Source organism: Ischnura elegans, chromosome 2 (genome assembly GCF_921293095.1).
Source record: "Ischnura elegans chromosome 2, ioIscEleg1.1, whole genome shotgun sequence".
NCBI lineage: Eukaryota > Metazoa > Arthropoda > Insecta > Odonata > Coenagrionidae > Ischnura > Ischnura elegans.
Window position 1 is genome coordinate 147835761 of NC_060247.1, and position 26398 is coordinate 147862158.

Sequence of the window (26398 nt, forward strand, 5' to 3'; positions counted from 1 at the left end):
TATTTCATCATTTCGAAATCGTGGAGTAAATACTCTCATATAAAGATATTTATATCGCAATAGCACGTTCATTTTCTTCCCTTTTTATATGATCAGCTCTTACTAGTTTAAAAAATGCGTTATTACCTTGAGATATTCATAGTATGTAGAGAAGAGCCTTGTCAGCAATGGCCTGTTTCTCAAATGTAGTAATTTTCACTCGGGAAAATACCATGTCAAAATTTGCAAAATTGAGGCTTAGGCAAATGTTGATTAGACTGTATTCAATGAACCCTGAAATCTTTAAAGATGTTGAAATAAAGTTTAAATGAATAATGATTGGCTGGGTGAGAACGATGGTGGATACACATGGGGGCACGTCCCCTTGCGGGGCTGTCTCCATTGCCGAACAATGCAGAACCGCAATTGTAACTTTTTAATTTCGTAAGATGGCATTATCTTGTACAGGTATGTGTATAATCAGTTCAAGTAAAAATTTCTTAAACTTTGCATGTGACTAGGTTCATTGTTAATAATTAAATTTTATTATAATAAATTTATTACGACAAAAGTATTGGTAGCCCAAGATATCTTTTGCGGCCTCCCATGATTTTTTTCTGTTTCCACCGCTGACGTGAGTGAGAATATCGCGTTTTCTTAGGTAACGCGTCCGCTTTGGATGAGCTGCAGAAGAAAACAAGCATGCTATAGCTTGATATTTAAGGAGACGCTTTTATCACGATACACCTTTCGGCGTCGTCTCGAAGATTACCATTGCTACGATTCGCGTCGACCCGACCCACGAAGAATGTTGCTATCTCCCCTCTCTCTCTCTCCCCAGTTTAACTCCCGCCACACCTCGCCACGCCACCACCACGCCCCCTCCCAACTCGCCACTCCCCCAGGTGCGCCCCCCACCCCTCACTCCCTCCCTTCGCCCCGCCCACACTACACTAATCCCCCACCCCCTTTATATCTCAGGTCACTCCGCTTTCTTATCACGTTTCATTTGTTTCGGGGTCTTCCCTCGGCTTCTCATCACGTCCTTTTATTGCCCTAGCCCTTCTACCTCTCTCCCCTCTCCTTCCTTCCCATCCCCCTTGTCTTCCTGCCCACCTCTGCTTTAAGGATGTTGGTTTCAGTAACGACATACATGATTTTCATTCTCGTGAAAAAAAATCATAATTTGATCTTTCAATTTAGACTGGCCGTCACAAAAATCACAATTTCGGCATTGATTCCGAAAAATTATTTTTTTTCAAATGTAGTCATATATAATTAAACGAAATAGATACATAGGTAAGGTTCACTAAAATATAAAACATGAATGAAACAATTTTATTCCATTGAGGCATTGTCACCCAACAGTGTCATCTGCCATTTTGCAATGAAACCAATTTTTCATGTTTTAGCGAATATTAAAGTGGGCATTCTTAATTTTTCGATATCTCAAATTAGCCCAGAATTGGTTTTTCAAACATTTTTCTCAATTTTCAGCAGCTTTTAAACATTTTAAATTACTAAGTTGCCAGAAATTATGTAGGTGGAGGGCATTAGGATAATTTGAATCAAAGATTGCATGAAAAAACGGGTATATGAGTGAGTCACTTCAGAAAAATTTCATTTTTTAAAAATATCTCATTCATGTCAGGGAATATTCGAGCCTCTCGGGTCATATCAGAGTATGGGGAAGAAAGAACGCTTAATTTCTTCTACGCATGTGGTAAATATGAAAATCTCATGTCTCCCCACCTACCCTTCTCGTTTCCATGAGAGTGGTAGGCTGCTTATTGACTGATCTTTTAAATTGTACATCCGAGCTTATTTTAAGGTAAAATTTAATCTAATAAATTCACGTTGAGGAAGGTATGTCAGAATATGCTTTGAAACTCACCTAGTCAAGGGGACTTGCTTGTGCTCCGTCCACAGTACTCTACAAAAAACATTTCTTCTTCCCCAAAATATAAGTCTTGTTATATAGCTTCTCGGGAATCACAGTGGGTAGTGCTTTCAATTTCATCGGAACATTTCAAAGTTTTTCAATTTCAACATTTCCAAAGATCTCCTCCTCGTTAAAGGTATAAGCGAGAGAATTGAGGAACAGGAGGTTTTGATGGATAAATGGGCTGTTTTAGCTAGAATGCCAACTAGTAAGTGAGTATATTAGACTACACTATCTCCTAAAACTCTCTAAATTTGTTTTTCAAAAGAAGCAGTTTTGTAATTTTATTTCTCGGGATTCAAAACGGGTGATGTTTTCTATTTAATTAGACGTTTCGAAAGATGTGTTTAATGCCTGCATTGTTGGACATGGCCGAAAAATAATTCAGCAGCAGCGTGAAAGTCAACCTATTTTGTTGCAGTGCTGGTAATGAAACGATCCGTTTGAGTCTCGCAGTTTTAGCTTATATTATCCTAGTTTCTCAGGATTTGAGTTGTCTGACAATGCAAAGATAACACGCCTAAAATATAAAAAAAAATCGAAGCATCGATTCAGAAATAATGAATATCACCCGTTGGGAAGCCCGTGAAACTTCTTTACTTTTTTTATTATCCGGGAAAATTCCAAATATTTTATAGAATAAGAAGAGCCCTGTTGCGCGTTCTAGCGTGAAGCAAGTTGCGGTTTGTCTGGCGCGAAGGGGTCAGACGTTGACGTGAGTCGGGATCGCAAGACGTAAAGCCGTCTCTTTTTTGTTGTTCCCCTGATAAATGCCCGAGACCTCTTCATCTCTGGGATGCCCCCGCGGGACGTGCCCGGGAATCTCCAAGTGGACGGAGGGCGGGAGACAGCCTGCTCTTCAAGTCTACCCGCTGTTGGACCCCCTCCCTCATTTACCTATCACCATACAATACAGTAACCGTCATATCTACGAGCAGATATGGTGATATTCTTATGGTGTAATGGACACCTAATGTTTTCTTGATAAAAATTTCGCGGCTCATGGTGATTAAAGCGAGACATACGGGTGTATGCCTTGCTTTAATCACGTATTTTTTATTAGGGCAAAAATACGTTTATGTGTACTAGCAGTAATCAACATTTTAGTAGGACAGGATGTGACTATGATTTTGTTTAGACATTTTATCCCACAAAAGGTTACAGCGAATGATTTGAATCTTTTCAAAAATTCCAGTAGGATACTTCTCTGATAAAGTCGTCTCGGGAAATCAGCCGGGTCAGAAGAACATGACTGCCAACGTTTCGACGGCCTTCTCTGAGAATCGCCCTGATGACGATGGCAGAGAAGGCCGTCGAAACGTTGACAGCAATGTCCTTCCTGACCCGGCCGATTTCCTGAGAAGACTTCATCAGCAAGATTCGCCGGGAAAGCACCAAATATTTCATGATACTCCTCCTTTATCAGAGTATGGTTTAGGTGGAGAGAGTCGACCACGCCTTAACGTCCTATCTGAAGGACGAAGTGCTCTACTTAAAGGGCCCTCGTGAAGGCATTCAAGCAGAGATCGGGCAGCCTCTGAAAAATCTCTGCCACCCTATCCGTACTATCATCCTACGAATAATTTTAACAGCTCCATTATTTTTTTATCAAAACCCTGTATAATATCTCTTTATAACCTGAGAATTTTCATTACTTATTTGATTGCAATTATCAGGGCCTTTGCTGTTCTTAGATTTTTCCCTTGATGGTTTGCTATTGTGCTGGTTTCAATGAATTATTGGTGAACTTAATAATGTGCCTATTTTTTCAAATAAAATATCTCCTTTGGGCCACAACCTACAAATAATAAACGAAAACCTTATTCATTCACCGTTGAAGTAACCTAAAACTACTTGGAGAGTTAATTATGCAATTGCTGTCGGCTTTGGAATGCCATATGTTGCAAGGCTCGGTTCTGAAATAGACTGTCTTTTAAATTACTTGGAGAAGTTGAATTATTGGTACTATTTGTTGGCAAAGCCTTCTATATTGGACTTGAATCAGTCCATTATGCATCTCCGCGTCGTTCGCAATGGGAAGGATAATGTTTTTATGATACAGACAAGCGGGGAGGTGAAGGTAACGGCCATGAATTTGTATTCAGAAGATTTCATCTCGAATGAAAACAGTGAAGATGCGCTTTTTATTGTATTCCTTAAATCCAGTTGCTCAGCGGAGAGATTCGCATATTTTTCCGCGGTAATCTCACACCCTCGGAAGCACCTGCCAAGTTTTTGATGGGATGCAGAATTGGCCTCGGGGAATTCTTTCCCCGCGAAGGATGGGCTCTCCTCATCATTGTGTTTACGATGAGGACATGCGCATTTTCATTCAAATGTAGATTCTTCCTCTTACCTATTTAAAGGAGTAGTTTCGACTCGGAACAAATACTTTTCACTATTGATATTTGAGCAATAGCTTTTGCCATCAATGGCACTTCCATGGGGAAAAATATAGAATATAGGTTCGCGGAACGTGGATAATTAAATCATTATATTTATAAGTAAACAGATTTCTCAGCTATTTCAACCAACCGTATTGCGTAATTTTTTTATTTATTTCCACGTCTCTGAAAACAGCTCTATTCGTCCTTCACATCCCTGATAACATTTAACAATCAAATGTGTGCAAACATCCATACCCTGGATGAGGGTAAAATCACCCGTGCGGGACTCGAACCCGCGACCTTTGGTTTGGCAAGGGAGGACTTTACCCCGCCGCCACTGCGCCGTAGCCGGTATTATCATGTAATTAGAGTAATTTGATGTCAAATTCATCATTCATTTGCTATTAACTGAAAAAAAGTTGAGTGAAGTGCCTGTATTTTATTTTTATGATGATTATTTTGGTACTTTAATTCATTCATCAATTTTTGTCGAAATTCATTTGCTAAATAGTATTAATGAAAAATTTTCCCTTTATTTGGCAGCTACTTCTTTTATAGTCTATGCAATAATTTAGAAATTCATGTGCATTTTCCAGAAAATATAGGAAGGAAAATCTATTTTTTCTTAACTTTAGATGGAACCACTTGATGGAACACAATTAGGTAGTAATTAGGGCTATAATGATCAGCCCGTTTTTTTATATAATGCTTATGGTATAATAATATGATGTGAATTTATATTATTATGGTTCAATTAACACCACATCATTTTTAGGAAAAATTGTGCTTACATATACTAGAAGTAATCAACATTTTAGTTGGTCAGCACTGGGCCAGGATTTTCTTTAGACAGAATATGCCATGAGAGCCTTTGTTTTTCGATTGCTTTTTCCAGAATATATCGGACGGAAAGACTATTTTATTGCGGCAGTCAGTCTATAAAGTATAAGTAGAAGGTTATATTTTTAAAATTTCACGAAAATGACATCCACGTCATTTCTCGTACAAGATTCTTTAAGAACATGCCCACATCGTCCAAGAATGGGCTGGTCCGGATTTTTGCTCGTCTCCCCTTCTACTCACTATCATCCCGATACACAAACTATACGAACCGCCCTTCCTAGCGATCGCATCTGCATCTTCCATCCTCGCTTTGGGGCTCCGCTAAAGTCTCCCCCTGGGGATATTTGTGGTCTTCCCGACCGAGAAGGGAATCATTTCAAAGTCTCGAGAAATTTTTTTGAAAAATGTACCAATTCCGCCGCCTCGTCCTCTTCACGCAAGAACATAAGCCCTTAGTCTTCGGTGGCCTATCGAAGGGGGATGGAGGGCAGTGAATTATGGTCCGTTCACATTTTTTTTTCGTGCGCGCCGAGAGAGGGAAAGGGGATATATGTCATATTTCCGTCTCATTCTTACCTCCCATGATCCTATCCCCTCCCTATGCTATCCTTGCTCACAATTCGTCAAACTCCAATAGACCTTTACCATCCCTCCCCTATATCCTTGTCCTTCCATAACCCCCCTGCGACCCTGGAAGGGTGACTCTCGCGGAGCCCTTGCAAGCATCCCCCAAGGCCAAGCCGGCCAATATCCTTGCCTCCTCCCTCCCCTCCCGCATCTGGACACGGGGTCCATTCCGTTCACTTATCTCCAGATTCGCATTTGTCTTCCGTCTTCTCTCGTGCCCCTCCTCTCCTTTCGTTTTCCCTTGCCATAAGCTAGGCGCTTCTCTTCCCATGGTTTTACGAATATTCCCTTCCCCCCACCAAACCCCCTCACTTATGATTTATTGTCCTGTAAGAAGCCTTTCCCCCCTCTCTCTCTCTTTCTTATAGTGAGCGACTTACGTCCCCTTACTACCCTTCTTCGCTGTTTTTTTTTTCCTACTACTGCTACGCGCAATGAATGGTTACTTAGCTCGATGGGTAATGCATAGAGCCAAATGAAAAAAAAAGCGATTTGGACAATTGGCAGCAAAATTTCTCTGTTCATGATGACAGTGATGTTTTTTTTTGGTAAAACCGCGTCATAATTTAAAAATATATGAAAAATAGTTTCGTATCCGCTGCTCTCTCTCTCTCCGGTTAATCCCTGACCTCCCATCTGAGGAGGTCTCCAGGTCACCCTGTGGTACTCTTCAGCAGAGGAAGTGAAAGTGTAGATGCTCTCATTTTTAAACTTCGACACAGAGTTATCCAAAAGAACATCGCTGGAGGAGCAATATCGGCTTCTGGGCTGGCGATCAAGGTTGAAAAAGCAAAATACGAGGTCACGTGATGCTTGTTTTCATGTTGCTATTTATTTTGATTGGAAAATAAATACCAATAAATTCCATCCTCAGAAAGAAAAAGTATCCAGTTAATAGTTCAATCTGCCTATAAGTATTTCATTTGCAAACTTTTTAATTTCTCTCAATAAAATTAAGTCAAAGTGGCCTCAGCTTTCGGTTACTGTGCAGCCACTGTGAGCACTTTTGTTTATATTTAATTGTCTTAGGGCTGATATCCTCCTGATTATTGGAGTCTTGGACTTCCTTGAATCTGTCTTCTCTTATTTGGCGGTTTCCGCACACGTAGGGAATGTAACAGTTAGGCTTGTATGCATAAAGTATATTCATTGAAGCCATAATGTATTAGTTATGAGAATTATTTTTAGCAAATATATTGTTTATTTTTTGTCAATGATCCGATAAATTAATTTTTATTGCCATGGATATGTAGCCTAAAACCTGAAGAGGATTTTGATTGCCTGGACAGTGAACTCATCTGAGCGCTTATTCTCTCCTTATTCTGCTTAAGTTCCATGTTTTTACGAAAATATCCCTCCGCACCTTATGCAATGCATACCCAACTGTGAAAATCCTTCTGTTTTAAACTTTGGATATGACATTATTTACCTCTAAGTTGCTCCAAATTTTACAAATTCGTTAGTTAAACACACAGGGGACTCAAGATCCATATTCCAGTCAACGAATGAAGTGCTGAACATGAGATGCCCTCAACATGGGATCCAAGTAAGGGTCCGGGTAACTTTAAAAAATTTCCGGAATTTAAACTCGGGCCCACAGGACAAGAATCCAACACACTAATCACTCTCCTCATCGTATTTCCTCGAAAACAACAAACAGTACGGGTTTTTCTGGGTTGCCAGTATGATTTTGCAATTGACTCTATCATAAGAGTAGGTATGCAAATGTGGCATTTGCGAAAAAAAATTGCTTCCATAGCCAGTTAAAACATGCAATAGTTCATTAAAGGATACTTACAAATCTTGATGTCGGCACCTGCATAGACACCACGAAAGTGCAGCCACTATATTCAACATAATTGAATTTTAATTTAGCCGTAGTGACCACTGAATTAAACATGATAATGCCATTCAGTTTAATGAAACCAAAATCCTCTGCAAGGAAAATGGATATTGGGATCGACTTACCAAAGAAGCGATTGAAATAAAACTCGCGAAGAATAAAATGAATAGAGAGGCGGGTTTCAACCTGAGAAAACCATGGAATCCCATCATCAAACGAATGAGTAAGCTAAAAGAAAGGAGGACACCAAAATCGGACCAATCAGAGAAGACTTGACTGTGCATATAAGCCCAGCACTAACCAGGTCCATCATTCGCCTTTATGACGATGGCAGAGAGGGCCGTCGAAACGTTGGCAGCAATGTCCATTCTGACCCGGCTGATTTCCCGAGAAGACTTCATCAGACCTTTTTGAAAGTTTTGTTGTAATGTGTTATATCCGTCCGTCCTCATTCTGTGCTGCTATAGCCCTTCTTTCCTAGATGTGACACTAAACAAGAGTGCCGGGATGGGGAAGTGATCATTGTGGCCTTTGGACTCTTCCGAATGGGCTATGGTGAGGGACGAGCTGGAGGGCGCACACTAAGTACACACTCGGATCGGCCGGGGAAAGAGTGGGAGTAAGAAGCGTAAAAGGGTCCATCACCGGCGCAGAAGGGCAAAATAAATACCTTCAAGGGGTCATCCGGAGGAGGGAGGGTGGTCGGTTTGTTCAATAGGCGCTCTTTGCCATCGAATTTTGCTGGCCAAAATCAATCGATCGACTCGCCGACGGGTCAAGAAAAGTTTCTCAGCTCCTCCTACACTTCACGTCACTACTAATGAGATGTTTCTAAACACTTTTAAAATCAGAGTGATTAAAATGGAAGAATATTCTTCTTGTTTTATTCAGCCATACAATTGTGGATTATCCGCCAGTGCATGCCGTCGCGTCATAACATCAGCTGACGAAGTTTCTTGAGGCTCTCTGAATCTCAACCTAGATATATTGATAAGTAAAAATAAAAGTAAAGAGTAATTAAAGACTGGGTGGAGATCCTTTATCGTAGGACTTAAAGGAATGGTAACTTTGATTTTTCCACATGGCGTATAATATTTTATAATACTATTTATAATTAAGCATAATAATAAATAACCGTGTAAAAGTTGCAGTTTTTTCATTCGTTCAACTCCAACTAAAAGTGAAAAACTTTGTAATTTCATGATTTCATGTGGAATTACAAAATTGTTTACTTTTCATTATGTTAAGTCGATTCCATCAGGTCACGCCCGCGACATCGCATTAACTCAACCTAGATGTTATTATTTAACTTGTTTTTGTCTGAAATTTTCAATCTAATTCATTGATATGATTATTCCAAAGACGCAGTGGACGTTTTCCTGGTGAATCTTTTGATTATTTTTAACCAGCCAGTTTACAGTTCAAATTGATTTTTTAATGCATAATTATGCGTTGCTAGTGCAATGTTCGGATGATAAGGCGTTGATTAGCTAGTCAGCGAAGGGGCTTCAGGCTCTAGTGAATGCGTTATACGAGTGTTGCGAGGAGAATGGGATGAGGATTAATCACAAGAAGACCAAGGTTATGCGGTTTTGTAAAGCATCACGAGCGAGGAATGTGAAACTTAAGGTGAAGGTTGGTGGTGAAAAGCTTGAGCAGGTTGAGCAGTTCAACTATGTAGGCAGTACGTTAGAGGAAAACGGATACAGTAGTAAGGACATCAGGAAGAGAATTGCATTAGCAAAGGAGGATTTCATGAACAGGAAGGAGCTTCTGAGAGGTTCGCTATGTAAGACTTTGAAGAAAGGTTAGTGAAGAGTCTGATCTGGAGTGTAGCTCTCTACGGTTTAGAAACGTGGACACTAAGGAAGGAGGACGAGAAAAGACTGGAGGCATTCGAGATGTGGGTGTGGCGAAGAATGGAGAAGGTGAAGTGGACAGAGAGGAGGAGGAATGATAAAGTGCTGGACATGATGGGTGAGGAGAGGCAGCTTTTAGATGAGATACGGTGGATACAGAAGATATGTATGTAGTGAGTACTTAGCGGGGAGGGGATGTTGAAAACAGTGTTAGAGGGTAGAATACTAGGGGAACGAGGGAGAGGAAGGAAAAGAATAGGATTTTTAGATAGAATGAAAGGGAGTAGGTCTTATTGTGAAATGAGGAGGGAAGTGGTTGATGGGGAGGGAGGATCCAAGAATTCCTCTCGAGTATTCCATGGAAATCTACCTTAATCGGTAGAATATTTTAATAACAATAGTGTAATGTTGTGCTTGTAAAGTCAATAAACCTGAAAAAATACGTTAATATTAATAACTTGTTTTCCCGTAGTAATTTTTTTCCCCCAATAATAGGGAAAATATTCGTCTCAGATACAGTCTGAAAAGGTTTTATGGTTTAGGGATGGATTGTAAGATTGAAGTTCGGCCGAATCCACGCAGGGAAAGAAAATGAAGTAAAAGGCGTAAAGGGCACATCAGTCGCGCGGAAGAGTAAAATAAATACACTCCTGGAGCCACCACGGATAGGAAGAGGGAAAGGTAACAGAATGGGCGGCTCAGGAAATATATTGGCGTGAATTCGGAAGAGGTCGACCCCCGTGTTTGTGTCCGGCCAGTTCTTGTGTTTGCGCGGGCGGTCGCCGGGTTTGTTGGCGGGTGGGATATTGGCCTGCGGGGTCAATAGCTTGAGGAGTTCCGTCTGGACACATTGCCCCTTCCCATTCTCTTCCTTCCACCCCATAGACCCCTTCTCCTCGCTCTTATTTGCCCGATCCCGGATCAGGGCCATCCATCTAATGCACCACGTCCCCACTTCTTCATTTGGTTCATGAGTCACGATCGTTTCCGCAATCTCCCGTTGCCGAGTGACGTTAAGTTTTACGCCGCAAAGGTAGTATCCCGGTATAGACCACGTGAGCGTATCGAAATTTCATAAGAAGAATCGCTCTTCCTTGCGTATCGTTATTTTGAGACGCCTGTAATTAAGATGTCGTATCACTCCCGCTCAGATTTTTCGTGACGTCAAATTTGATAATTTCAACTCAATATGTTCATCGTCAAGGTATTCATTTTTTAGATACAAGCAAATTTACATTGGTCTATATAAAGGTATAATGATGAGAGTATACTTTCCGCACCATACACTGTACAAGGGTCTATAGTAGGGTGTAATGATAAGGGTCAAATGTGTGCTACCTGAAAATTTTCAAATGACAGTGCATATCCCGTTCCGGGTCCGACAGCAATGATACATTAACAGAGATACTTTAACATTTAATAGATTTAATTGTTATTGAACGGAAATGTATGGGAATTCCCTTTTTCCCCAAAGCAGTAAATGCTGGGCGGAATTTCGTTAGAACATTTCGTTATTATCCTCTACTGCCTAATAGACTATTAAAAAAAAATACGGCCATTTGAGTATCCTCTCAAACGTGAGCAACGGGATTGGTTCTCCCGACTGACGAGTGCAAGTCACTGGGTTTTTATTTCAGTACTTTTTGAGAATAATGAAGATTGCGGCCAAATGATTTTTTTATGGAATGAAGCACCTTATGCATTAATTGCGACTCCATAAAATTACATGTGTCTCCATCTAGTGCATGGCATCTCCTTAAAACAACTACTCTTTTGTTTTCGATCAATATTATTTTGAGGGCAACGGAAACTTTTGAGATCTAAATTCCACCATCATTGGGCATTGAGACAAAGCAGGAAAAATTTTCTTCGCCCAGGCTTATGGTTTGTAAACATAATTATTTAAGTTCTTATCATCAATGATTATTACCAAAGCGGGCTTAGATACAGTGATTTCCTCTTCATAGGAGTTTTTCTCCAAATTTCACCTTAATTGTCGCCAAGTTTAAACTTAACGGCTCAGAGGTAATTTTATATGGGCACTGGGCAGGTCTAATTTTATCCGGCCAGTGGTTATTATTATCGTATTTTGGAAAATTTTTGGACGTGAGTACACAAATTTTATCGCATAGGGCAAATTTTTATTTCAAATTAATTAAATTATTATTAGGGCAAATATTTTTTTTCGACCCACCCTGGTGTGCAGTATCTGTGTTGGTGACATCAAAGTACTCGTATCTCGAGCTCATAATGCTCGATTGCGGAAGCGAGTTGAGTGGCCACGTGGCCTATGCTCCAAGTTTGCGTGGGAGCACGGTGGCGTCGGGCGAATGTCGCCATGGTGACAGCGTCCCCTCGTTATCTCTTCCGCCTCCCAGTCCGACCGCCTTAACCCGTTAGCTCCTCGCGAAGACACGCAATGATCCGGAGTCAACCCCCGTGGTTCCCCTTTCTCCTCATTTCCTGTTCTCGATAGGATATGGGGAATGGGAGGGCTATAATTCCGAACCTTACTTTTCCATTTCGAAGGCAAGCGTCTCATCCCACTCTCATTCCTTTGCCTTAAACCCTTAAGTCCGTACCCAGGACGTTCTTATCGTCGAGGCCTTATCCAAAACACTTTTTGCTGCGAATATCGATAAGAATCACGACATAAGTTATAGGTTTTCTGAGAGGAGTGGTTCTTTTGCTGCATACTCGAGGACATGAAGGTTGCACACTATTGGAAAGCTGGTGTAGCAAAATATAATTCATCACTATGTAACAGCATGATTAAACATTTAAAGTAGCCAAATGTATAAACCAGTAACAATGAATTCGTTATCCGCGCCACAAAATTTAATTGAAATTCTTTGATCATGTTACTCCAATTTCAATGTTTAAATTTCACACATTTATCCACAGTCTATCATTCTCATGATGAGGAAAATAATATTTTCAAGTTAGTATTCGCTTTGAGATCTGATTTTTTTCTCTCGTAAACTTCAACTAATATCACCGAGCCTCATTACAGTGAAGCTTAACGACCCAACTTAGCATAAAAACAGTTATGACCACACTAAATTGTGGTGAAATTAGTTATGCCTTTTTAAAAATTGTGGAAAATGAAAGCTAGTTTACCGATCATAATTCGATTTTACGATGCCTATCTTCCGCATCGCTCACTCAGTACTTCAACCAGAAGATTTTGCATTCGTAGGTGAGGGAAAAACCCACTGCATTAGCCGAGGCATGCTTTCATTGTGACGGAAAGTGTGGTATTCTATTGGGTAGAGCGTTTACTTTCTGTTTGTAGGGTCCTAGTTTCGAATCCCTGGTGAAGCCTTTGGGAAATGCGAATAAAATGTCATCAAAGTTCGCGGGGGCCAGGGAACTTAATCTGCTCCCTGAATTTTGGAAATCCACACACCTGAGGCTTAGTTTTTGGTGAGTTCTACCTCACTTCTTCTCACCAGCCCACGAATCGAAGTAATGATTGAGTGATCTTCAAGCAAGCGAGAGCTGAGACCAATTCATTTTATCCTTACCATCATATTTAGCAACACCCAAGGTCGCACAGATTTCTCTCGTATTATTTTTAATAATGTTGATTGTTGGCATGGTATTGGTTCTGTTCATCGTCTCGTCTTATATTGGAACATCATTTATTGAAGACGCTTTTCTTTCTTTATTTAGAGTGTGTAAGGGTGCGGGGGTTCTTGCCCTTGGTGTCGGGAAGCGAATAATCACACACAAGTATTTGAAGTTTTAACCCAAAGTTTATTTCCCTTTGAAATCCCAGTTTCCAAATCAATTCAATGAATATACATAAAGTAATAATGAATTTGTGCGTCTAGAATAGCCAAAATTTAGAACATTACCAAAAGTCTCGGGAAGGAGAAGAGCTGCTGGTGATGGCACGGGTGGATGGCGAGGCGCTTAGGTCGCACGGGCCATACGGCCCGTGCTTCGAATCAAACTGTGAGTTACTGAGTGAGTTCCTGAGTGCGTCCGTGAGTGCCAATTGCATATACACCGTGCCATTATATAGGTAAGAGGAACCAGGATGTTTTCGTCCAAGAGGAAGGGGAAAGGAAGGGGAAGAGGAAGGTTAGGCGTTCTTGAAAGTGAAAAGGTGCAAATCCCAAGGCATAGTTTGTCACAGCTGGCTATTCTGAGACGTCACACAACAACATATTTATGCATATTTTGGAAATGGAAATCTTCCATTTCCGGATCACTACAAGTGGTTTACGCTATCCTGTTACTGTATGAAAATGGAGTAAATTCTGTTTCACGCAATCTACTTCATAAATTATTCACGCCCTGCTTTAATAAATATTTTCATAACCATATTTGAAACCATTTTGAAAATGGAGTAAAATCTGATTAACGCAATGAACAGCATAAATCATTCACGCGCTGCTTTAACAAATATTTCGTTGCGATATTTCACGAAAGCATTCGTGGCCAAGAAGTAAATTTTTAGGAGTTATCTGTGCTTAATATACCTTCATAAATCCATATATAAACTTTGGCCAATGATTTTTCTGAAATTGATGGCGGCAATCGATCGATCCTGTCTGTGATGTACTCGGTCGTACGAAACGCCTAAGACCCCTTTCCGTTGGTACACTATGAGTTAGTTACTCCTCTCCTTCCCTCTCCCCAAGTCTACTCCCCGTCCTTACAGAATCATATCCCTCCTGGAGATCTTTCTCGGAATCATAGCCACAGGCGTGCTCGGAATGGAGAACACCAAAGCCCCCACCTCCTTACCTCTCACCTCCCCTCACACCCCTCCTGCAATTGTCTCCCCCTCCCCTTCAGGCCTATCCCCCCTCCTCCTCGTCTCCTCCATCTCGCTTTAATAACCGAGGAAAGGGAATGAGTGTTTCTTCGGAGATACTTAATTTGTTTTAACGCGGGAGAGTGTTGATAAGCCTTCACACGGCGCTCAAGGCGATCTTCAGCTGGCACTTCTTCCGCCGTTCTCGCGCGAGTCCTCGAGGGATAGGAAACTATTTTATGGAATACTTCCGAGAATGCAACACGTTCGTTCCCCTTCTCTTCATCCCTTAAGGGTCGCTCATATTTCCCTCGTATTATTTTTAAGAATGTGTCTGGTTGCTGACATGGTGTTGGTTCTGTTCATCGCCTCGTTTTTTTGGGGAGCTTCATTTGTTTAAGACGCCTTTTTTTCTTTATTCAGATTGATTTTTGATAGTTGCGTCCTGTTCCTGAATGAAAATGAAGTAAATTCTGATGTACGTAATTCAAAGCATAAATTATTCACTCCCTGCTTTATTAAATATTGTAACTTCACGATAGCATTCTTGAGTGAGCGGAAATTTTTTCGGTATTAGTTACGGTTTAGATACTTTTATATGTTCAGGGAACAGTAGGTACTACTTATTATTGCTAAGTAAGATTTTTGTTTTCTGTTTTAAATCGTTCCTTATCTTTTCACAAACAGTTAATCGTCCATTGATTTACATAAAGTAATATTTTGACTGAAATTTAATGTAACAAACTCTTCTAAATGTCAATGTTCGGCAACTTAGGCGAAAAAGGAACGCTATCGGTTTTGATGAAAGTGCTTGTCATGATTTCTCAAAAACTCGTTTCCCAAATTTCTCACATGTGAGGTGAATATTCCCTGCCTCTACAGTTTACAACTGTAAGGAAAGATGAGAAGACTCGATGCCTCCTCTAACGATGAATAAAATAGAGAGTAATGAATATTTTTTCGGGAACCTGCTGCATTGAGCGATATCCGCGATTGATTTACATTGATATCTCAAATATTTACTGATGGAAATGAATGGAAAGGCCATCTATGTTTGACGAAGTGCTTGTTATCAAGCCCCAATGATCCCTACCCCGCAACAACGAAGAGCAATATTGCTCGAGAGAGGGAGGTGTATTCACAGCCGCGGAGGAAGGGCGTGGAAGGCAATATATTATTGAGGGTAAGATGATCTCCGGACGCGTTGGCAAACGCCTGCGTCTCCTTATCCCTTTCCTCGGAGACGCTGACGACATTCGCGCGCCCAAGCAGGAGGGGATATCGAAGCTGGAGGAATAAGGGTTGATTCCCTCTCTGTCCGAGTTCTTTTATTACGTCTCCGTCCTTCCGATAGGAATAACTGCTCGAATCGCCCCATCGCTCCGAAGAAAAGGGTTAATCATACAATGAGTGGGGCGGAAGAGGAAGTGAGGGGCAGGGTGGGTGTTCCTTCATTTCGAATGGAGATTGCCTGTCGGGATGGAACGTAAGGAGTAGAAAGGGTGCTTGGGGTCGTTCTCTCCTCCTTCACCTCACCCAATTCTCTCCCCGAGCTACATCTCCGGAAAGGATATGGACCCCTTCAGCACCTCAATGACCCTAGGGACTGGCGTTTTGTCGATTATACCGTAAACATTGTCCTCATCTTGCCGAGATGTTTGTCGATGAATTCGATATCGTTGAAAAAGGAACATAACTTTTTTCTTACATTCTGATCTTATCTCAAAAATGCATGGGATATTTGTGAAAAATAAAGACGGTTACTTGTTACAGTTACCTGTTACCCAGAGTAGTTGCCCCCATATTATATAAATGTTCGACAGAAGTCGACCTTTTGTGATGCCGAACATGTGGACAGTGGATCAATTGTTAATTTTCCTAGTCCAGTTTCCTCGGTAGTAATAACGGGTAACATTTTAGGAAACCTGGGAGAATTAATTGCCGTTGTGAATTCACGATTGCTTTGAAAGAAAACTGTTACACTTGCAGGGCCTGTTCGTTGGCGAAAATAATAAATAAAACTACTCATCATTCATTATACTAGATTCGTCCATATTCCTGTAGTGTATTTATAATGTTAATGAATATTATTTTCCATAATAATCACGTAATGATAAATCTTTTTTTCATCTTTCAGGAGGCCAGCTTCGTTCACGTACCATCGCTGGCATCGCAATGGAGATATTCGAACAGCACCAAGGAACGCATATCCTGCAGGTAGATTATAAATTTCAATTTTTTTATATTTATTCCCGTTATAGTCCTTGTATTTGAAGATAATGCAAAGTATTGGATGGCACTTTCATGTCTATGCTTCCCATCAAAGTTTTTTGTACAACCTTGGTATGGGTGAGTTCTCGAAGTCCAGTGTGATTTTTGCTTAACGATAATTACTGCGAAAGAGCACGCATAACTTTATTCACTCTACATTTTATGAACTATGCAACAAGAATCGTAATAGCATTTCTATTAAGAAACTCTAGCCACATTCCCCGCTTTTTTTCCAGCCTTTATATCAACTCACCCACCTGTCTGTTTGTCTGGTACAAATCTTGTAACTCAAATTTTACTCACTTCCTGTGAAGCAAAAACGCTGAAATTTTGCACACTTCTTCATTTCCGATGATAATACATGAAAATATAACTTTTTCTCTCCAACCCCCCTTTAACCACCCCCCAGTCAACCTATAGCCCCCCAAAACATGTTTTTGATCTAAGAAGTTCCAAATGGTCGATTTTCGTGTTTTGCGACCACAGTAAAAGTTTATTTATGAAAATTTAATTTAATTTAATAAATATAGTGACTTTTTTAATACGTCACTTTTGGTTTTTCGGGGTCACTGAGTTTTTTTTGCTTTGTGTCATATATAAACGTTGCTCATCCCCTGTAATCTAAATATAAAGGCTGGTTTAAAAAAAAAATTTTTTTATAAGAGCTTATTGGTATGTATATCGGTGTCTCAATTTAAATTTGATTGGACGTAAGAAGGTAAGACGTCAGTGCACCATGGTCATAACCATTAACGTCATAAGTGAAAGCTTGTTTGATTATGGTGACAGAGACAACTCGTGAATTATCGCCCTTTTCTATTCTATAACTATATCCTTTATATTCTATAACTATCTTTCATTCTAATTTGGATCACCCTTTGAGCAAAACCGGAGTACGGTCACCTTATGAGTCTTATCGAAACCAGTAGGAGTATGAATCGCAGGGCTGTAGATAGCATATTGATTCTGATTGATTCAAACTGTACGGCGGTTTTGGTCTGGTCATTCATATGCTACTTTGGAGTACATAATGGCGCGTAGCATTAAAAGAGCTTAAAATGAGAATTGAACAGTTGGTAATCTAGACGAAGACAACGAACTGAACATCCAAGCTATTTTGAGTGGCAAACTGAAAAAATCTCAAAAATTCTCCATTTTTCCATTATTAAAGAATACTTCTACGGCACAATCATATCAAAATTCGAGAAGAAGAAATACGGTAGATTAACATTTGATCCTGAATTAGTGGAATAGTTCAGTGAAAAGGTTAAAGCATGGTGATTAATAATAAAAATATTACGTATTCTTACTTATAGCTTAATCGGAAGATGCCAAACATGGATACCTTCATGAAGCCAGTAATGAGGCCTGGAGGAAAATTATGAGCCATTTTAATTCTCCTATTCATAGGGTGTTATATATGCCATTTAACTCTTAGAGTGACCGGGCAATGTTTCTCTTAGATGCTGATAGTTCACTAATCATTCAATAGTCAATATTCATTTTATTTTAACATTAACTATTTTATTTAAATTATAAAAATCAACTCATATAACATGCTCCTATACGGAAGTGAGGCATGGACAATGACCGCAGCGGAGAAAGCAAGGATAGAGGCCTTTGAAATGTGGTGCTACAGAAGAATGATGAAAATCAAATGGATCGACCGAGTTAGTAACGAGGAAGTCCTAAGAAGGGTAGGAGAGAAGAGAAGCCTCATGAAAACCTTAATAAGAAGACGGAACAACCTTATAGGCCACATTTTGAGACATGATGGCCTGATGAAGACAATCGTCGAAGGACAGGTGGAAGGCAAGAATGGAAAAGGAAGACCTCGAACAAAATATATGGAACAAGTAAAGAGAGATGTGAAAGAGAAGAAATACGTAGGAGTGAAAAGATTAGCTGATAGGAGAACTGAGTGGAGAGCTGCGTCAAACCAATCCTAGGATTGTTGACCAGTGATGATGATGATGTGATGAACTCATATTATAAAAATTCGTCATATGTATAGTACAAAAAGGTGAAACCATATATAATAAATATTTCCTAAAGTTTTTTAATATAAACGTTTAAGTAGTTGTTTTTGGTACCTAATATTTTTTCCTAACCTACTGCAAAATCAGCAAAAATGCCTCGGCACTTTTAGCATAGTGCCTAGAAAATCGGTTGGCAGTCATAGGGCTGAAGGATTCACTTTAGTTCAAAAATAGGCTCTGCTTATGAGAAAGGTCAGAAAATTACATACAAAATGACCGATTTAATCAATTTCTTGATGATCCGTCCTTGTGATAGTTAATTTTTTCTTAACAAAAATCTCCGATCGAAATGGGCAACATGAGAACAAACATTATCGTAGTAATCAGCTAATCAGTATCCACAGACCAACATAAAATGTATTCACATGCGTAATTCGGAGGATGTCTACCTTAAGAGACTATTAAATTTACGCAAAAGGTTTTAAATAATACCAGTTACGATACGAGATAATATCGTATTGGTTTATGCCTTCAAACGCTGGTACGAAGTCTATCGAAACCGATAGTAAATTTTACATGGAAAATTTTAAAATTTACTATCGGTTTTTTCTATCTGGTGATAATAAATTTTATCTGAAATTTATTATCACCAGATTCATTTTTCGTCGCATGTTAGGAAGCAGGATAATTGTTGAAGTAGAATAAAAAGAAATTAGTAGGTATATCATATTCCCATATAATTTCACAGTCAAAATTAAATAATTTTGAGCTTTAATTGTGTGAACCGTATCTCGCCTAAAACCAGAAAAAATGCTGTAAAAATAATAATACTTAGCTGTATTTAGTACTCTGGAGTGATATCTTAATTTTAAACAATCGGCATAATTTTTTTAGTGTACCAACTCTATTACCCATGGAAATTTTAAAGGTTTAAAGCAAGAATACCGAAAATGTTTAAAAATTAGGCACACCCCTCGGAATATCCTTTTTTCAGTTTTTACCTTCGACGAGCCTACGTCAGCCATTATGGCGTCCACACGATATCATCACCGCTTTTGGCTCGGTTCTAAGAGGGAGGGAAAGGGATAGAAGGAGGTGGTCTGGGGAGTGTGAGAGAGAGAAAATGATGATATATTATCGTATTCAAATTCATTGTTGATGTAGGAATCTGGTAGGGTATAACTTGCTCAATTAATACTTAAAATCCTTCGTCCTTTTAGACTGTATGGATGGAGCGAGTACTGAGGGAGGCTACTAGAATACTCCTTAAGTACTCCATGAAATTCTCCTTAATCGGTTGAATGATTTAGTAATAATTATAATTGTATTTAATCCTCTCTAGCAACATCTAAAAATTAAAAAATCGGCATGACTATTTTAGAATACCGACTCTACACCCCATGGCACATTTTAATAGGTTAAAATCAAGAATCTCGAGAAACTTAAAGAAAATAAGCCCTCCGAACCATCCTATTTGCTCGTATTTACTCTTTTCTTTAAGTTTTTACCTTCTCCACGCCTCCGCCAGCCACAATGGCGTCCACGATATCACCGCCGCTTCTGGCACGGGAGAGGGAAGGAGGAAGATAGGTGGTTTGGGTAGTGGGAGATGGGAAAATATAAGGAGACGAGCAGGTGAGCAGGGGGTGGGGCTTATGAGGGCGGGGGGGGAGGAAAGGCGATGATGGAGTCTCCCGCTATCGCCACGGAATAATAAAGTGGGCAAAATGGCGGCGCGGGGGCGGTATGGAAAGGGAGAGAGAGAGAGAGAGAGAGACCGGAAGCTTACGCGGAAGGAGGATGGACTTACTGCGGGGTAGGAGTGCGTGGCTTTGGGTTTTCGGGCGTTCCCATTGGAAAGGGTGTGTTATTCACGGTGAGTGTGAGAGGGTGCACGTGTGAGGAGTGTTTGGGGGTCCCGACCTCACAAATCGCCTGGACAGGGAGAGGGGTGGGGAGATGCAGAGGAGATAGGGGTTGGATTTGGAGGATATTTTTGGGGAGGGGGGTCGTAAAATTCATTGATGATGCGAGACTCAAGTAGGCGATAACTAGTTCAACCTAGTACGTACGAGCCCTGCTTTTAGTTCTATGAATTATCCTCAAAACTACCTTCTCCATTCGTATGCGAGGAGTGAATACTCACTAAAAAGCCTACGTTACCACTATGGTGAAAGACTACGCTACGACAGTGCAATTTTACTGATGGTATGAGACACAAGTAGTCAATGAAGAAAGGTTTAGTGCTTACCTGGCGAATAGACTTCGTAAAATGTTCCGCCACCAGGTCAGGAACTCGACTCGGCTATCGTGTTCAACCCTGACATTGGAACGTTGGCAGTTATGCAGTTCCTGACCCGGTGGCGATCCCGAGAACATTTTAAGAAGAATTCAATGGTTTGTTCAAATTGAACGATGTTAACTACGAACCTTATATTTATGTCAATTCATTTTCTTTCAGTCTACCTCCATCAGTGGGATTTGAGGAACTCATTAAAAATTATACGCTACCACTATTGTGTCACTACGGTCAACTTTAATTGATGACGTAGGACTCGTATGAGCAACCTCAAAAGCAGCATGCTAACTCTTCGCCCTGGGCCACACATTACCTTTCTAGGTACTTCAGCCACGTGCGGCAGGAGGGGGCCTTTCATCTATAGCAAACTTACAATGATGATATATTACTCTTGAAATGAATTGCTGATGTAGGACTCTGACAGGGTATAACTGTTTCGATTAATACTTAAATATTACACCTGAAAAACGAAGGAAAATTGTAGCTGCCGAAATGTGGATTGGTTTTTAACAAATTGAGTGGAATTAGGAAAAGTAATTTTTATCTTTGCTTTGCACTAGTCTTCAAATTACAAAAAAATTTCTCCAAATTACTCAACGCAATTTTAGCGATAATTGCTGATTAATGTAGCTGAATTAAGTGGGACTCCGGTTGTAGGGTTTTGACGCAAGCCGGTTCGAGGCTGGTTTAGAGATATTAATCTCGCCTCATCTGATAAATTTTTTTCCTTGGTGAAAACGATTTTTACCTGGTGAAAGAAATTGCGTGATAGATTTTTTTGCATGATCAATTAGATTCCTACCTCATTCACTTGAATTTTTACTGGGTGGCATCCAGTTTCTTATAAAAATGTGATTAACATGCTATCTAGCTGGGGGAATATGGAGAGTGAGTTACTTAACATTAATCTTTCTCACGGCCAAACCTTAACAAGGAAACTCGATGTATATTTTCATCATGAATGGTGTTATTTTCTCAAACTTATACACCTGGGGTAAAGTTATTATAGTAAGAGTTTTCTGAATGAGTTTCATTATGATATCAATCATGCTATTGCTTACCTTGTGCCAAACATTAAACTCAATGGAATGATAATCGTGGAAAAAATCATAATAATTTTTTTTCTTACGCTTCAGTAAAGATAGTCTGGAAAACGGAGTAATCCTTCAGCCTCTGTGACAATTTTTTTGCTGTTTGTATGTCCAAATGTCGAGCGAAGACACTACTTCCTTCTGAATAAAGTACCTGGCTTTTCGGACCTTCAACCATCGTAAGCTGTATAACGTTGTGAATCGCTCTTTCTCCTTGAACCTACCCTTTTTTTGGAAACCTCTATTTCCTCCTTGAGTTGATCTTTCCCATTCACGTCCACGGAGGGTGCACTCCTCTGCGCATGATAAATGTGACGAAAAAGAGTTATAAATTGCTATTCAACGCGAACCTCGGATATTTTTCGACGCGTATCATTTGAGAGATGTATGGCTCCGGTGATCCTACGGGGACCCGTGTGCTAACTCCTCGTAGAAGACCAGTAGCACTACCTGTCATCGTACATTTTTTCTAAGGTTTACGATAGTGTTTTGACACTTCCCGGCACGGTCCTCCTCCTTCCTCGGGGAGGTGGGCCAGTCCGCCGCCGGGCTGAATGCAAATGCGGTCTCCGGAGACGGCATCTGGAGGTGCGGCTACATCGCCTGAGACCCTCGAAGAGCGTTCCTCATGCCTCCTCTCGTGTGGACCCAGGGGCCGCTAAAGTAACGTCCAAGCTTCTACTATTGGTCGATATGAGTGGTAAATAATACGAAATGAAAATGTTTTTTATAAAAAGTTATTACCGCAAACTAAAAATAGTTCAAGTAAATTTTTGTTCAATAAATTTTTCAAAGAAATTTGATGTAAACAAATTTCTTGTTATGACTCTGTTATCATTCACTTTCCTTTAAATGATTTAAGTGCCACTATCTGATTTTGGTGGCCATTTTTAACTAATCGTCATTCTTAGTTCTAAAATCTGAATAACAATCGAGGTACTGTTAAAATCATAATAAAAGTGCTAGAATATTGCATTGTTGCCTGGTTCAGAGCTATCCTGAAAAATTCAGCTTAATAGTTACTCAAAGGGTTGGTTAAAATTAAGTTGCAAGATTTCCGGACAATATGACAAACAACAAAGCAAGTTTATGAAAACGTTATAAAAAGAAATCGAAAGGAGGATCACATACTTTATAGTTTGCGTGAAACTAGTTTCACCCTCTTAATGAGCAAAGGAAGGAATTGAAGGTTTTATTATAGGGTTTGCTGTTTCAGATACCATTCATAATTTTTAAGCTCCATTGTGAACATGTGTTAACGGGATCATTACCTTTAACAGTAAGGAGCAAGTAGCCATTTCTTTCTTTTAATTTTACGTTAATTCGAGTTCAATCGCCCCGACTTCCCTCCCCCTTACGCGTTTTTTCGCTGTTGATGCGTAGAGGTTTGCAAAGAGTATGAAAACCGAATGGAGGAGTAGAAGATTTAGGCGTAGTATGAATATGGTTTGTCCATATACCCACCAAAGAAGTAAAAATGGAAAATTCAAATTCGCTATGTACGACAATGATAACGTATTAAATTAGTGGATTAAGCGGTTGCTACAGATCGAAGGGCGCGGGATACCAATCTTAGATTGTTAAGACAGGCCAACCAAAATATTCGAAATGCGATGCAAGTTTTCTCAGGGAAAGAGCTACCCTGAATATTGTTGTGGCAGAAGGAAAAAGTGAGAGACTGAATCTATATAAATATGCTTATCAAGGGATAAGGATATTTATGTTGGATGCACCCCATCAACCATTACCCACACTTCATCCACACAACCATTATCCGCTAACCATCTCCGAAATTATGAAAGTTGCCCTTGTAACCATTGGCTTCTATGGTCCTCAACGATATTCTCTATAGTTTAGATTTTTGTAATTAGATTTAGATAGTAAGTTGAAAAATAGGTGTATTTTTAATTTGATTCAAGTTTATCCTTTGATAATGGGCGAAGGAAAGAGAAATTCTCGATATTTTTAACTTGACGATGATATAGCATATAGAAATTAGTTTCCACCAATAATCAGTGGATTCCTACGCATATTATTCAAGGGGACCTCATAGAGGAGGCCCAATTCCATCCTCGAGAAGGTTGATTTCTGTTGCCTCTTAGGCCGCATTTTGATCGGTTTTAAAAAATGTCCGCGGCGCGGTGATGAGTGCAATACGATCCACTTTTGTCCAATATTTTGCAGCAATTTTTTATATTTCAAGGAATAGCGTAGAAGAGTTATGGATTTGCTAAATAACATCATCATGAATGTAAATTTTGGTTGACACCCCTAATTCACTTGTCTGGCTCAGTTAGGGGTGAATAATATTCCTTCCCATGCAGAGAACACCAACCATGGCGTTTGTATTGAGAGGAAGCATGTTATTGACCTTCATTTTGAGATGAACTTTATTGCCTCCTATTCTAACTAACCATGGAGTTTGTTATAGGAGGAACCATGTAAATAACCCTATGGTTAAATCTCTGACAAGTAGTGAGTTGATGCCAACACGTTGCGCCGGCTTTAATGTAAACATACCTCAACCGTTGGGTTACTACAACTACGTTTGGTAAGCAAGGCATGGGTTACCGGATCATCCCTTCATGGCTTATTTTGTTACCGTGCTTCCCGTCTGAGTTTCATCGCCCTGATGCTCGTGGTATGCAGATGACGCCCAGCCCAAAGTGTTCCCCATCCTCCTTGTTCCTTGTAGACGCGTCCCTCCCAGATAAATCACATAACCATCACGGGCGCCTTCTCTTGTCTCTCTCATCCTTGGGCGTGCATTATGATTGTGCGTACGGTGGCCGACTGGAAGCCGTTTCCAGTGAAAAGAGCCCAAACCTGACCGGCATGGCGATGGGAGGTCTCGCGGAAGGAAGGGTAGGGGGAGGGGACACGTAGGACGTGTAACACGGGAGGGTGGGGGAGTATATTTTTATAGTCTTTGCCTGTATCCCGGAGAGGGGTGCGATAAATCAGCCAATCCATTTCGAACTTTTCTTTTTTTCCTCTTTCTCCTTCTTACACGTCTCCGACCTCCTTTGCAGTAGCATGACTACTTGCACCTAAGGTTATATCACCTTCAATTTCACTGGTACATTTAAGTTGAACAGCAGGGTGGATTCTTGAAATGAGTACATAATGTGTTCCCACTTCTTTGCGAGCACTGGTAGGGAAGCCTTTTTGTCTACCAGGTGATTATTTTATCATCTTGGACATAGGCCTTGAGCCAATATTCTCGCCAAAAGGCTGTTTACTTAACCGTTGGATGAAATTTACCACAATTTTATTGGATTCATTTTCGTTCCAAATATTTTTCTTGAGAAGTGAGGTCTTCTAGTAGGCTCCTCCATTACCAAATTAACTGGGCTATTTATGGTAGTAGTTGATGGCATAGGATATTATTTTTAAACCATAATCATGTCACATAATTATTTGAATTTTACAAGTGTCAGTGTTTTAAGCATCAGAACAACTGCCTTATTTGTTGTGAACGCTGCAAATAGTCAACTCTTAATTTACAGGTGAGAGAAATATAAGGGAAGATGAGATCATAATCAAAATGTAGTTAATTATTTCTGTTAATTTCCTGGCACTCAAATGTCGTAAATTCTCTCGCAAAGATACTTTTTCAGCCAATTTCTTGCACTTGAAACCGAAAATCATGGTGCCAACTTCGGATTGGAAAGCTAAAATTCATATAACTCACTTTAAGCACTTCATGAGCTAACTGCTCACTTCTACCAAAGTGATCGAAATAATGTCATCGGGGATTTTATTTTCAATTAGAGTGCCTTGTTATGTTCCTTTTCCCTTCCCTTCCGTATGCTTAACTTTAAATTTAAAGATTCAAATGCATAAGTTGAATTATGTATTAAATATCTTTATGATATCGATGGGAAATTGTGAATACATAACTTTAAAATATTCCATTTCATCACTAGTGGCATAAGCTCTTCATACTTCAACAGTTGCGGTCGGTAGCCTAAAATTAAGTTTTATTTAATTATGTTCCCTTCCGACGTCTAAATGTAAAACCATCGGCCTGATTCTTTCATCGTATCAATTGAGGACTCTATGAGCCAACGGGTGCAAATGCATTTTAAAATTTAGGAGATGACAACAAATAATAGCTGGTGGGGTACATTATATTGCTGTGGCAGAGGGAAAAAAGTGAGGGACTGAATCTATATAAATATGCTTTATCAAGGAATAAGCATATTTACAATAGATGTCGTCAGCCATTCATAGACATCAACCATTATCTACACTTATCTCCGAAATTATGAAAATTGCACTCGTACCCATTGGCTTCTATGGCCCTCAACTATATTCTCTATAGATTAGATTTTTGTAATTAGATTTAGAGAGTAAGTTAAAATGTGGTGTGTTATTAATTTGATCCAAGTGTATCCTGTAATAATGGGCGAAAGAAAGAGCGATCCTTGTTCTTTTTAACTTGACGATGGTGTAGCGTATGAAAACTAGTTTTCACCAATAATAAGTGAATCCCTATGTATATTAT

At 39.9% G+C, this 26398-nt stretch overlaps 1 protein-coding gene across 1 annotated transcript in view; it reads left to right on the top strand.

The window, feature by feature from the left end:
• Nucleotides 1-26398, top strand: part of LOC124153312 (protein trachealess-like) — a 216883-nt gene that overhangs the window by 107571 nt on the left and 82914 nt on the right. Inside the window, exon 5 of the mRNA XM_046526408.1 lies at nucleotides 16386-16465. Within this exon, the coding sequence (XP_046382364.1) occupies nucleotides 16386-16465 (80 nt within the window). The remainder of the gene's footprint in view (nucleotides 1-16385; nucleotides 16466-26398) is intronic.